General features: G+C 45.3%; 1 protein-coding gene across 2 annotated transcripts in view; it reads right to left on the bottom strand.

The window, feature by feature from the left end:
* INVS (inversin) overlaps window positions 1-12,144 on the bottom strand; it is a 148,441-nt gene that overhangs the window by 10,835 nt on the left and 125,462 nt on the right. The window contains exons 14-15 of one of the 2 annotated variants that reach the window (XM_008707882.2): window positions 4,742-4,852; window positions 4,135-4,231 (exon numbers count right to left, since the gene is read on the bottom strand). In XM_008707882.2, the coding sequence (XP_008706104.1) occupies window positions 4,135-4,231; window positions 4,742-4,852 (208 nt within the window). Of the gene's footprint in view, window positions 1-4,134; window positions 4,853-12,144 lie in introns of both variants that reach the window. The other variant, XM_008707881.2, reaches the window with a different exon arrangement.

The raw sequence follows: 12,144 nt of genomic DNA, 5'->3' as shown, positions 1-12,144 counted from the left end.
AGACATGGAAAATCCTAAGTGTCCATCCATGGATGAATGAAAAAGTAATTGTATATATACAATAGCCATAAAGAAGAAGGAAATCCTGCCATTTGTGACAACATGGATGGATCTTGAGGGCAGTATGCTAAGTGAAAAAAGCCAGAGAAAGATAAATACTATGAGATTTCACTTACATGCGGAATCTTAGAAAAAAAAAAAAAAAGATCAGATTTGTGGTTAGCAGAGGTAGGGGGTGAGGGGAGGAGGAATTGGGTGATGGTGATCAAAACATACAAACTTCCAGTTACGAGATAAGTAAGTACTGGGGATATAATGTACAACATGGTGGCTATAGCTAACATTGCTTTATAGTATATATAAAAGTTGTTGAGAGCATCCTAAGTGTTCTCATCACAAGGAAAAAAAACAATTTTTCCCCTGCTTCTTTTTAATATCTACAGGAGATGAGGGATCCTAACTAAACTTATTGTAATCATTTCATATGAATCATATATGCAAGTCAAGTCATTATGCTGTGCCCTTAAACTTATACAAGGCTATATGTCAATTACATCTCAGTGAAACTGGTGGGGAGAAAGGCTGAGAAACTTGCAGAAGGTCTCACCGCTAGAGCCAGGAGAGGCCAACATTCAAACGCGGTGCTGTCTCGCCCAACGGCCAAATCCTGCTAAGGACTTTGATCTGTACTGTGTACTTGGTGATCTGCTGAGGTTTTTTAAAAAGGGTGGCAAAAATGGGGCACATGGGTGGCTCAGTTGGTTGTGTCCAGCTCTTGATTCAGGCTCAGGTCATGATCTTAGGGTTGTGAGACTGAGCCCCATGTCGGGCTCTGTGCTCAGTGTGGAGTCTGCTTAGGACTCTCTCTCCCTCTGCCCCTCTCCCCCGTGCACGGGCACTCTTTCTAAAATAAATAAATGTCTTTAAAAAAGGGGGGTGGCAAAAGTAAGGGCTGTATTTTACCAAGTTCATTCTGTTGGAGGGTGGGGCCTGGGTTGGGAGAGAGGGGAGGGGCATGGGGATGACCGCTGTCTTTACATCTGGCGTTTATTTGATGGTGTCGATCCCACATGCTCTCCTAAACTTCTTATTGAACACAGCTGTTCTGGAGCCTTCCTAGGAAAGCTGCATCAGTGTTCTTTATCTGGTTAGTAGCTGATTAATTACTAGTGAGCCTAAAGGCGCTGCAGAGACAGGCCCTATGCCTGATTTTGCAATACACCAAATGAGAAATGATGTCTTCCTAAAGTCTGCTAAAAAATCTTGTGATGCTAGGTGCAGCCCTTCTCTCTTGCCCTCAAGGCTGATTTCACTCAAACTGCATAATTCTTCTTTTTCCTGTAGCATGCCAAACCATGGCATCTCCCTACTAGAATATATATCACATTTCCAAGAAGCCAACTCTGGAGAAAAGCTGGAGATACGGGCAGCACTGCTCCATAGTTCAGCTGCTTTGGTTTGTGACGCCAAGCATCTTCCACACCCTTCTCGCTGCGGGCAGAAAACTCACTGGGAAGCCCACGTGTTGGCTTTCAGCGGGTACAGCTTCCACCCAATCAGTGCTGGTATGCAGACTTCTGTGTCCAGATGACAGGTTGGTCCCAGGGCTCAGGGGAATAGCCTCCGTTCTGCCATCCTCAAGGAAAACAGCACTCCTGGTTTGCTGGGAGCCCTAAGATGCCCAGTCACCCCGTTCAGGCCAGGGCTCACAGCTCTTCTTACGGTCCAGCCCATCCTTGCTAATTCACCTTCCAAGACTCACACCGTAAGCCTCAGCCTCAGTGACTGTCCTCAGGGTCCACGGTTCCCTCTGCTCACCCTGTCCTTGCGCATTTCCCAGTCGGCCTGTCTCTGTCCTCAGCACGTCCCCTAACGACAGGCTGCCTCTGCGGAGCAGTTATGTGCCAAACCTGTTCCCTACCCCCCTCGCTGCTCCCTGGCTTTGGTGTCAGACACCACACACTGTCCCAGGACACCGCCTTGGGCTCCTGGCCTTAAAGTGGAGGATGCATGAGGCTATATAACAGAATCAGTAAGAGTGTTTTTAGTGTCACCAGACATGCAACTTCCCACAACGTGCAGTATCCCACAGTCCCTCTGGGAGTCAACGTCCCAGGTCTCGGAACGGCACAGTGGTGCAGCCAGAGGGCTGTGTAATTGCCTCCCCAGCTGGGCACACAGACTGTGAGCCCAGTGTTCTCGGGGATGACTGAAGGCTCATTTGCTGCTCTGGACACTTATGGACAGGACCTGTCAGCTTCTGACTCTTCAAAGGAGGCAAAGAATAGTTTGACGGGAAGGCATTTCAGCTAGGGAGCAGCTGTGGGGCCTGATGGGGTAAATCTTGCTGGCTTGTTGAGGTCCCAGGTTTCAGCCGAAATACTTAAAAAGTTCCTCTGGGACGGTAGCCAGTGCACGTCTGGCATAACTCCCCAAGGAGAGGGAGCAAGGACCGCTCCCATCTGTGGCTCCAGAGGCAGACTACCTCTGCCCCAAGCCCGCCCTGGCACCTCGTAGCTCTGTAACCGTGGTGGGTTTATTAACCTCTCTGTGCTTCAGCTTCCTCCTCCGTGAAATGGGGACAAGCACAGTATCTACCTCATAGGGTCACTGCGAGGATTAAATCAGCACAGGCAAAACTACTTAGAACAGCACCCGGCACAAGCACCTCATCAACGCTGACGACTAGTATCTGCGACAGTAGTAACAACATCCCCCGTCACATTACCTTGACCCGTGTGAGCGCCATCCATGCAGCTCCTGCTCCGGCCCGTTCTGAGGTGACGGGCAGGAGGCCTGCCTCCGCCACCATGACTCTGAGCACAGCACGCGCTACCTTGATGAGAACGTATGGGAAGGGCCCCTGAGTCGGAGCTTCAAGTGCCCCATCTGTACCACTCGGACAAGTCGCTTTTCTTGAGACACTCCGCTCGCCTGAGGAACGGGGACGCGGATCCCTGTGATGACAGATTCCCAGGGTGGCTGGGAGAGCAAGGGGGGTCGGCGGGGAGATGACTTTCTAAGGCCGCGGCTTGAACAGACCCGAGGACGGACTGCAGCAGAGGCCGTGGCCGCGTGGAGCAGATCGCCTGGCTCCCAGCCAGGCAGTCCTTGGCACCATAGTCCCCAAGGCCTCTCCCTGGATCTCCCGAGAACCTCTCCCACTCTCTCCTCTCTCTGCCAACAGCAGGGGCTCTCTGGCCCTTTTATCTCCTGACAGGGGTGTTGACATGTGGCACACCTGTGCTCGCAGTGATTTGCTTGCTTTGTTCCCGCATCGACCTTCCTCTCTCTGGAGATGGAGGCCACCTGAGCCCCACCTGTGGGCAGTGGCTCCAGCCCTCCTGCAGACACTGGTCATGACTAAGGCCTCATCTAGATTTAGGCCCTAGTGGGGCCTGCAGATGAAGGAGATTATGAAATATGTGAAAAACTTGCAGCAAAGGACTCCTCCAGCCCTCCCATGATGACTCCCTGGAGGAATCTGTCTCCGTATGTCAGGACGCCTCCACCACTACTCCTAGCACCTACCCCACACTCCCAGCGTGGCAGGTGCTTTTGCAGGGTTTTGTAATCTGTGTCAGCCACTTAATCCACTATGACCAGGCCCTGGCTTAGGTACTCGGGCTATGACTAATTCCTGGGTAGTAAAGACATAAAAAGAAAAAGAAAATATCTTACATGTGTGGTGCTTTAAGAATTTACAAAGTGCACATGATTTCATTCTAGCATCCTGCCCTCCAAACAGGACAGGACAGCATTACTAAAGCCTGTTTTACAGATGAGAAAACTGAAGGTCAGGGAGGCCACGTGATCTGCAAAGATCAGTTACCTTGTCAGACACCTGAAACTCAGGCTTCCTGGTTACAAACTGAGGCTCTTTTCCTTTACATCAGGCTGTCCTGGGTGCTTCCTAACTTTCTTGGCAAAACCATCTTCCAAGTAGCTTATCCAATGTAACTTACAGGGACCTACACATGAGTGAATTTTTGGGGCACGCTCAGTAAAATTGGACTTGTCATGCCAGCACATGGAACTCACTAGAAGGAGAGAGCACAGGGCGTGTCCGTTAGGACATTAGGAGTATCAGGACAACCACAGACCCAGAGGAGCCATGGCACCTCCGTCTCCTACCTTCTCCAGGCCCGCTGGATGACCGCCGCCGCCTTGTTCTTTCTGCGAAACAGCTCTTTCCTACTTCTTTCTTTCTGGATTATCTGCAGCCGCAGCTCTACGGGGAGAAGGTCAATATTCACACTCTGCCCAGAGAGGGGACCAGGTGCTGGATCAGTTTCCTTGGATGTCTGAGTGTCCTCAGACAGGGCAGATGTTCCCGACTTCCTGACTCCTGACCTAGACACCTCTGTGTTCTGTGGCAAGTCTGAGTCGATCCCTCCTGTGAGCTTGTCCTGTGTCATTTTGTTTCTTGGTGTTCGATGGTGTAGAGGATTCTGCCCAGCATGGACCACCTCCCCCTTGGCACTGCCAGGCCGGCTGGAACCAGCTGGGGAGTGCCTTCCTCCTCGGAGCTCTTGAACGCGTCTTTTCTGGGAGGCACATTTGGCCTTGGGTGCTGTGTCCTGCCGCCTGCTGGGTTTCCGGTGGCCATCCTGCTGTGGAAGGCTTGCAGCTGCCCAGCTGGGGTCCTCTCCTTCCTCATCAGGCCCAGCCACCCTGACACAGGGAGGCTGCTTCCAGAAGCCTTTCCCCTTGTCACACCGCGGCTCACCAACTGTCTCACCTCGGGACTTCTCAACAGAGGAGACTCCTGGATGTCTGTTTCCACCATTGCCTTCACTGGGGCTGAAGTGGACACAGGCAGATCGGCCTTTAGACTGTTCTCTGGATGATTCTTGGGGAGACAGGGAAAAAGGGAAAGAATGTTTACTGTCCCAAACTGCCTAGTAGGGCAGTTCTGCTCATTTGTTCACATAAAATACTCAGACTTGTCCTGTAGTATCACCATGATAGTAGTGATTCTAATTAGGAAAAAAACAAAACAAAACTGTTTAGTTTCTATTTCTAGCAATGGAATGTTAGGTAACCTGAAAGCCTTCCCACGACAATGCTGACTAAAATATAATAAACATTCTTTTACAAGCACCATAGTGTCTTCAAGAAAATAAAAGAAATCCAACAACAAAGGGGAGGCCAAAAACAAAGAGAAAACTGAAAATCAGGGTGTTAAGTGTGTGAGCTGATCCAGCAACCGTCTGGGCAGGTAATAGTGATGGAATGGGCAACAGTTGGTCTTACGAAATATCTGGCTGTGTTTTAATATCCAGATAAGGACAGAAAACAAGGTCTTGCAGGCAGAAAGTTAGTTAAAACCAAGACCTTGCATGAAGCCAGGACTCTTAAGGGGGTATATCCTTTGGGAAATGGTAGTCCAGATTAAAAAAAAAAAATCTAATTGCCAGCACTGGGAAACAACAAGAAAATTTGTCTTAGCCTGGGTTCTGGATGGGGGGGAGGGGAGAGTCTCCCTTGAGAATTTGAAACCCAAGTCCTGTGCCTCACGTGGGTTTCATATTCATTTATTCTCAACCCATAGGAGAAATTAATATAAAAACCAGTCTCAGGATGGGGGCACAGGATGCTTCATTGAAGCAAACAGTGTTCCTTTGACATGGCATTCCCTCAACTCAGGCCACACAGAGGGGTCCTTTGGAACATGACTTCCCCATCCAAAATAATAAAACGCATGAGGTAACAATCTACTGTGAACGAGTTAACAGACACGACAGCAATATTAGATCAACAAGACCTCAGCTAACAGAAGAGTGTACACACGCACACACACACGCACACACACACGCACATGAACTGATTAAACAAAAGAATTCAAAAATATGGGAAAAGAATAGACAGATTTGAAAAAGAACTGAACTAAACACAACCTCTAAAATGAAACATTTTATTTTTAAAGATTTTTATTTATTTATCTGCCAGAGAGAGAGAGCGTGTGTGGACAAGCAGGGAGAGTGGCAGGAAGAGGAAAAGCAGGTTCTCTGTGGAGCAGGGAGCCCAATGTGGGACTCAATCCCAGGATCCTGGGATCACGACCTGGGCCAAAAGCAGACGCTCAACTGACTGAGCCACCCAGGCATCCCTAAAATGAAACATTTTAGACTCATTTTAAAAAGCAATGAAGGAACTTCTGCTTCCGTAATGGCAGAATTGAGGCATACTGAGGACCACGGAGGACAATAGAAAAGCCAAAGAAAATATTACAAACCAGCTGTCTGAAGGCATCAAAGAGCTAACAAGACAGAAAAAGTATGGGGCCAAGATGCAGAGGAATCAGGTAACCAACAGAGATGAACAAGGCATTTGGGGTCATACATTCCTAGGAGAACTGAATCATCCCCTCAAGGTTTGGAGGACAGAACCTGGAGTCTAAGACCTACCAAGAAGCACTCTTTGGTCCTGGAACCTGGGAGGGCTGTATCTTAGGAGAAAAGGTGAACTCGTACTAAACTGACCCTTCTAGGGACTGAGTGCAGCTTTACATCATCTCAGTATTGGAAACTGGATTAAGGTTTGGCTTGCTCAGACTTGGATTGCTCATGCTTCTGAATGTCTGCAAGAAGCCGATGTAAATCCTTTCTGGAGGAATTACTATCATCCTAGGTCTCAAGTTATTTCTATAAATTTTTATACTAAATGTCTGCCACTCAATGAAAAATATGCAGGCAGATAAGGAGACAAGACAATATTCAAGGAGTGGGGGAGGCAATAAAACAGACACACCGGTTACCCAGATAATGTGTTTTCAGAAACAGATTTTCAAATAACCATTTCACAGGGCAAAAAACTAAACTATGCTACTCTTTATGTAAGACAAAGGGGAAAAAAGGAAATATACTTGTATCTGCTCATTTGTATGAAAGAAATATAGAAAGGATAAACCAGAAACCAAAGAGATTGCGTACCTACTGTGATGGGGCAGGAAAAAGGGCAGAAAGAGGGAAATGGGACTGGGTGGTGGGGGTGAGGGGGAGCAATACTTCTTTGTGTGTATCTTCTTGTATAATTCTGACTCTTGGAACCATTCTGATGTTTCACATACACCACTGAAGCCCCAGTTAATTAAACAACAAGGTACCGCTACTCACCTATCAGAATGGTGGAAACGCAAGGACACCGACAACGCCAAAGGCTGATGGGGGTGAAGGGCAACAGGAACGCTCGTTCGCTGCTGGTGAGGATGCACGATGGTACGGCCACTTCGGAAGACAGTGGGGCATTTCCTTACAAAACTGTTCTTCCCATGCCATCCAGCAGTTGTTCTCTTTGTAATTGACCCACATGAATTTAAAATTTATGTCCACCCAAAACCCTGCACGTGGATGTTTAGAGTAATTTTATTCGTAATTTCCAAAACTTGGAAGCAACCAAGATGTCCTTCAGTAGCTGAATAGATGACTAAATTGTGGCACATCGAGACCATGGACTACTATTCAGCACGAAAAAGAAATGAACTGAAGATGAATCGAGTGCCAAACAGAAATGAGTTACCAAGCCATGGAGGACATTCCTAAGTGAAACATTGCTTCCCTTGTATGGAAATTACTAGTGCGTATTAGTAAGTGAAAGAAGCCAATCTGAAAAGGTTACCTATTGTATGATTCCAACTATATGACATTTTGGAAATGGGCAAAACTATGGAGATAGTAAATGGATCAGTGGTTGCTAGGGGTTCGAGGGAGGGAAGGACACACAGGCAGAGCACAGGGGACTCTCAGGGCAATGTGATGGTTAATATGATGTGTCAACTTGACCAGATAGCTGGTAAAATATTATTTCTGCGTGTGTCTGTGAGGATGTCTTGGAAAGAAATTAGCATTTGAATTGGTAGACTGAGTAAAGAAGACTGCCCTCACCCATGCAGGTGGGCAACATCTAGTCTGCGGAGGGGACCTCAATAGAACAAAAAGGTGGAGGAGGGGCAGATCTGCTCACTTTGCTTGAGCTGGGACACAGCTGCCCTTAGACACAGGTGCTGCTAGTTTTCAGGCTTTCAGAATTGGATCAGAATTTATACCATCAGCCCCCTCATCCCCCTGATTCTCAGGCCTTTGGACTCGGCCTCACACCATCTGCTCCCCTGGTTCTCAAGCCTTCAGATTCACTGAATCATACCGCCAGCTTTCCTGGTTCTCCAGCTTGCAGGCAGCAGATCGTGGGACTTCTCAACCTCCATAATCAAGTGAGCCAATTTCTATAACAAACCTCCTCTTTTATATATATGCTATTAGTTCTGCTTCTCTGGAGAACCCTGACTAATACAGGCAATGAAACTCTTCTGTGTGATGCCATAATGGTGGATATGAGTCATTATACGTTTGTCAAAACCTATAGAATGTGCAACACAGGCATGAAGTCTGATGTAAACTGTGGACTTTGTGCGATAAGGACGTATCAATGCAGGTTCATCAGTTTTAACAAAGGCACCAATCTGGAATAGGATGTTGAGTGGGGGTACGTGTGTGTTGGGGGCCGGGAGTGGATGGGAACTCTGCACTCACTGCTTAATTGTGCTGGAAACCTAAAACCGCTCCAAGAAGTAACTTCTATTAAAAGGAAAAAATTAAGAGGTACAAACTTCCAGTTCTAAGATAAGTAAGTCACAGGGATGAAAACTACAGCACAGGAAATATAGTCAGTATTATTATAATAGCGTGTATGGTGACAGATGGCAGCTGCACTTACGGTGAGCACGGTATAATGTACAGGATTGTCCAATCACTATGTTGTAAACCTGAAACTAATGTAACACTGGGTGTCAACATACTCCAATTAAAAAAAGGGGGAAAAACGAAGGGACTGCTAGATGATATTAGATACTACTAACTAGTAATGACCAAAATAATGTGATTTGGGTATTAATACAGATAGATCAGTGAGAAAGAATATAAAGCTAAAAATATAGCCATATATAAAAATATACAATAAAGATAGCGTTTTTAATTTGTGGTGAGGAGCTGAGCTGCTTAGGGCCCCTGGGTGTGAACCCAGACAGCAATGCTGTACCCTCCCGAAGCCGTTATTCACAAAGCCCACGGCCAGTGTTGCAGCTCCAGGTATATGGGTCGTTTCCATGTACAGTATTGTATATTCCATGCAGATTATTTCATGTATAGGCTAGAAGAACTGCCTAGTCGCTAAAAATGAGTCATTGGATTCCAGTACCACTATATAAAAAATTAAATATGAGATAGTAAAAATTAGAAAATATATGTGTTTATTAGATCTTGAAGTGGGAAAAACCTCTTCTTATAGGTAAAAACACAAGGATAAAAATTTCAAAAGAAAAAAATAAACAGAATTAAAGGGTAAACTTAAAAAAGACATTCATTATATATGATAGACAAAGGTTACTATTATTATATACTGAGCCTTTAGAAATATTAAGAAAATGAAAAAACAATATAAAAATTGACAGAGTACATCAGTGAACAATCCAGAAAATAAATACACAGAGCCAGTAAAAATATGACAAAATTCCATCCTGCTAACTAGGATTCAATAAAATCACTATTTGCCTAAATGTTTGGAGACAGTTTTTGGTTTTTTGCTTTTGAAAGGCTGAAATAAATTTCTGCAATCTTCCAGGAATGAAATTTGACAGGATGTTTAAAGAGCCATAAAAATCAGAGATGTACACGAAAAGGTTATTTAGCTCATGTGTCCAACAACACAGACATGATTAAACAAATCAGGCTGTATTCATAACCTGATGTAATACTAAGCCGCTACTAACATATTTGTTGAAAACAAGTAGATAATATAAGAAGATCTCAAAACAGGATGCCCACACTTTTCGGAAATGAAAAAAGGAAAGTTCTAGTAGATGGATTTGTACCAAAATGATAAGAGTTGCTTATCTTAAGGAGGATTTTTATTTTTTCTTTGTCCTTTTCTGTTTTAAAATTATTTTGTACTGTACATTAACCAATTTTGTGATTAGGAAAAAATGTCATTTTCTGCTTAAATAAAAAATACCCAGCTACAAAAAAACAAACCAAAACCCAACAATTAAAATCCACTAGGATGTGGGAAAGAACTCAAAATGGAATGTAAATAATAACAAACAAACCTAACTGTATTACAGTGAATTAGGTAACCACACTAAAAGGTGAGGAAGAAAAGAACGGACCTAAGTAACTTTGTAAAAACCTATTTTGGCCGAATAATGTAAGGACAAAAAGGACAAAAAGAAATGGATATGAATACTGTGTTCTAGTTAGTACGTTTGTCTCTCACAGGGCTATGGGTTAGCAATTCTGAAACTGCTTTCTGTGTATACCGGGATTGAACAAATAAGCATATATATCCTAGGTGATGGGAGCCAGATCTTCCACTGTTGCAGGAAACACTTCAAATAAAGAGAAAAGACAGAATAATTGCTGCGGTGTTGAATGGAATTGGAGGTATCATGAATACGAACTCATGGTGTGTGTGTGTGTGTGTGTGTGTGTGTGTGTGTGTGATACACGTACACACAGACAGATGCAGAAATAGACCTAAATGATTTTTAGCTCTGTCTGCTGAAAGGGCTTAGGAGCAAGAGGACTGCAATAGTAATACGCCCAGCTAGCACTCGGATTTGGGTTTCTAATCCCATTCTTCAACAAAGGGAACCAGGGTTCTTTGGAGAAGTGGTGAATTCCAGGGCTCTGAGTGGGGGTGAGATACGACGGGGTTTCGTTTTGAAGAGACCAATCTGGATTAGGGGAGTCGGAGCAGGTCACTAGGACCAGGGAGGACAGTCCAAGTTAGAGACAAAGGTAAGCAGATGTGAGGTAGACTATACGGTGGAGGAGGATGAGAGGGAGAAAAGGGGTTTGAAAGATGTTCAGGAAGTCAGTGAGACAAGAGCTGGTGACGGGTTGGGCATGGGCGGTAAAGGAAAAGGAAATAATCATTACCCCCGCGCTGAATGTCCGAACGGGTGAGCACGTCGTTAATCGGCGCACAGAGCAGGCTTACACAAAATCTCCATCAGCCCTGTCTCGGATAGGCTGAGTCTGGGATGCCTCTGGGACATCCACGTGAGGGCGTAAGGAAATAATTAAATATACGTAATTGGAACAAGGGAAGGAGCTCAGGGGGTCTTTGCCATACAGGTGGTAACCGAATTTTCTGTCTTCGCCATTGTACACGCACCAAATATAAGGGTCCACTTACTCCCACCAGTCATACCCACTAGTTCTGGCAGCCCATATGGTGAGAAACAAGATAACAGCAGGGATGGCCCTTAAAACAGTGAGTTTCTCCTCCACTGGAGTCTCCTGAAAACCACACTGACTCAAAGACAACTTTATCTCACCACCTCCCACGAGCAATCTGCTAGCAAGTGCTCTCAATTGCACCTCTCCAGTCCATCCCTTACTCCTCACCCTGCTACTGTGTCTTAGTGCAGGCCCTCCATACCCACCTCCACTCCGCCACAGCGATCTTCCTAAATACTATGTCTCCTTCCTTCCCTACCTCTTGAAATAACGAGGAGATAGTTATAATAACAGCTCATATTTATAGAGTGCTTTAGGGACTGTGTTTAGATCTTTTCATGGGTTATCTCATTAATGTTCACAAATTTCTAAGACAGGCATTATCTTTTTTTTTTTTTTTTTTTTTTTTTTTTTTTTTTTTTTTACAAATAAAGAAATGGAGGCTTAGAAGAGGTTAAGTAACTTGATCAAGATTATATAGGTAGTAAGTGGTAGAGTCTAAATGTGAACCTAGTTTATTTGATTCCAGAGCTCGTGCACTCAGCCACCATGCTCTGCACGCATTGTAAACAAGAAGGGAAGAATCACTATGACAGGGAAGAAAGAAATCACTTACTAAGAGATGTTGTTGGGCAAACCCCTCTTTCAAGGCCTCCGTTTCCTGACTCGTATTGAAAAGGCTGTGCTAGAGGCTTTCTAAACACGCTCAAGCTCTAACATGCTCTATTTCTGAGAGATAGGATGAAGGAGAAAAAGAGTTTCCCATCTCTGAGTTCCTGCTGGGATGCCCACCCCTTGAGGTCTACACTGCGTGAGCACTGGTCAGTTGAAGCAGCTGTGACCCTTCTTTATGTGGCCAAACAGAAAGTGGCTCGGGGTGCCCTCTGCCCAATTATGTTGGGGTTTC

This window comes from Ursus maritimus, unplaced genomic scaffold, assembly GCF_017311325.1.
Source record: "Ursus maritimus isolate PB19 unplaced genomic scaffold, ASM1731132v1 scaffold_17, whole genome shotgun sequence".
Taxonomy (NCBI): Eukaryota; Metazoa; Chordata; class Mammalia; order Carnivora; family Ursidae; genus Ursus; species Ursus maritimus.
Note: the sequence above shows the minus strand (reverse complement) of the source record. Positions and strands in the feature narration are given on the sequence as shown.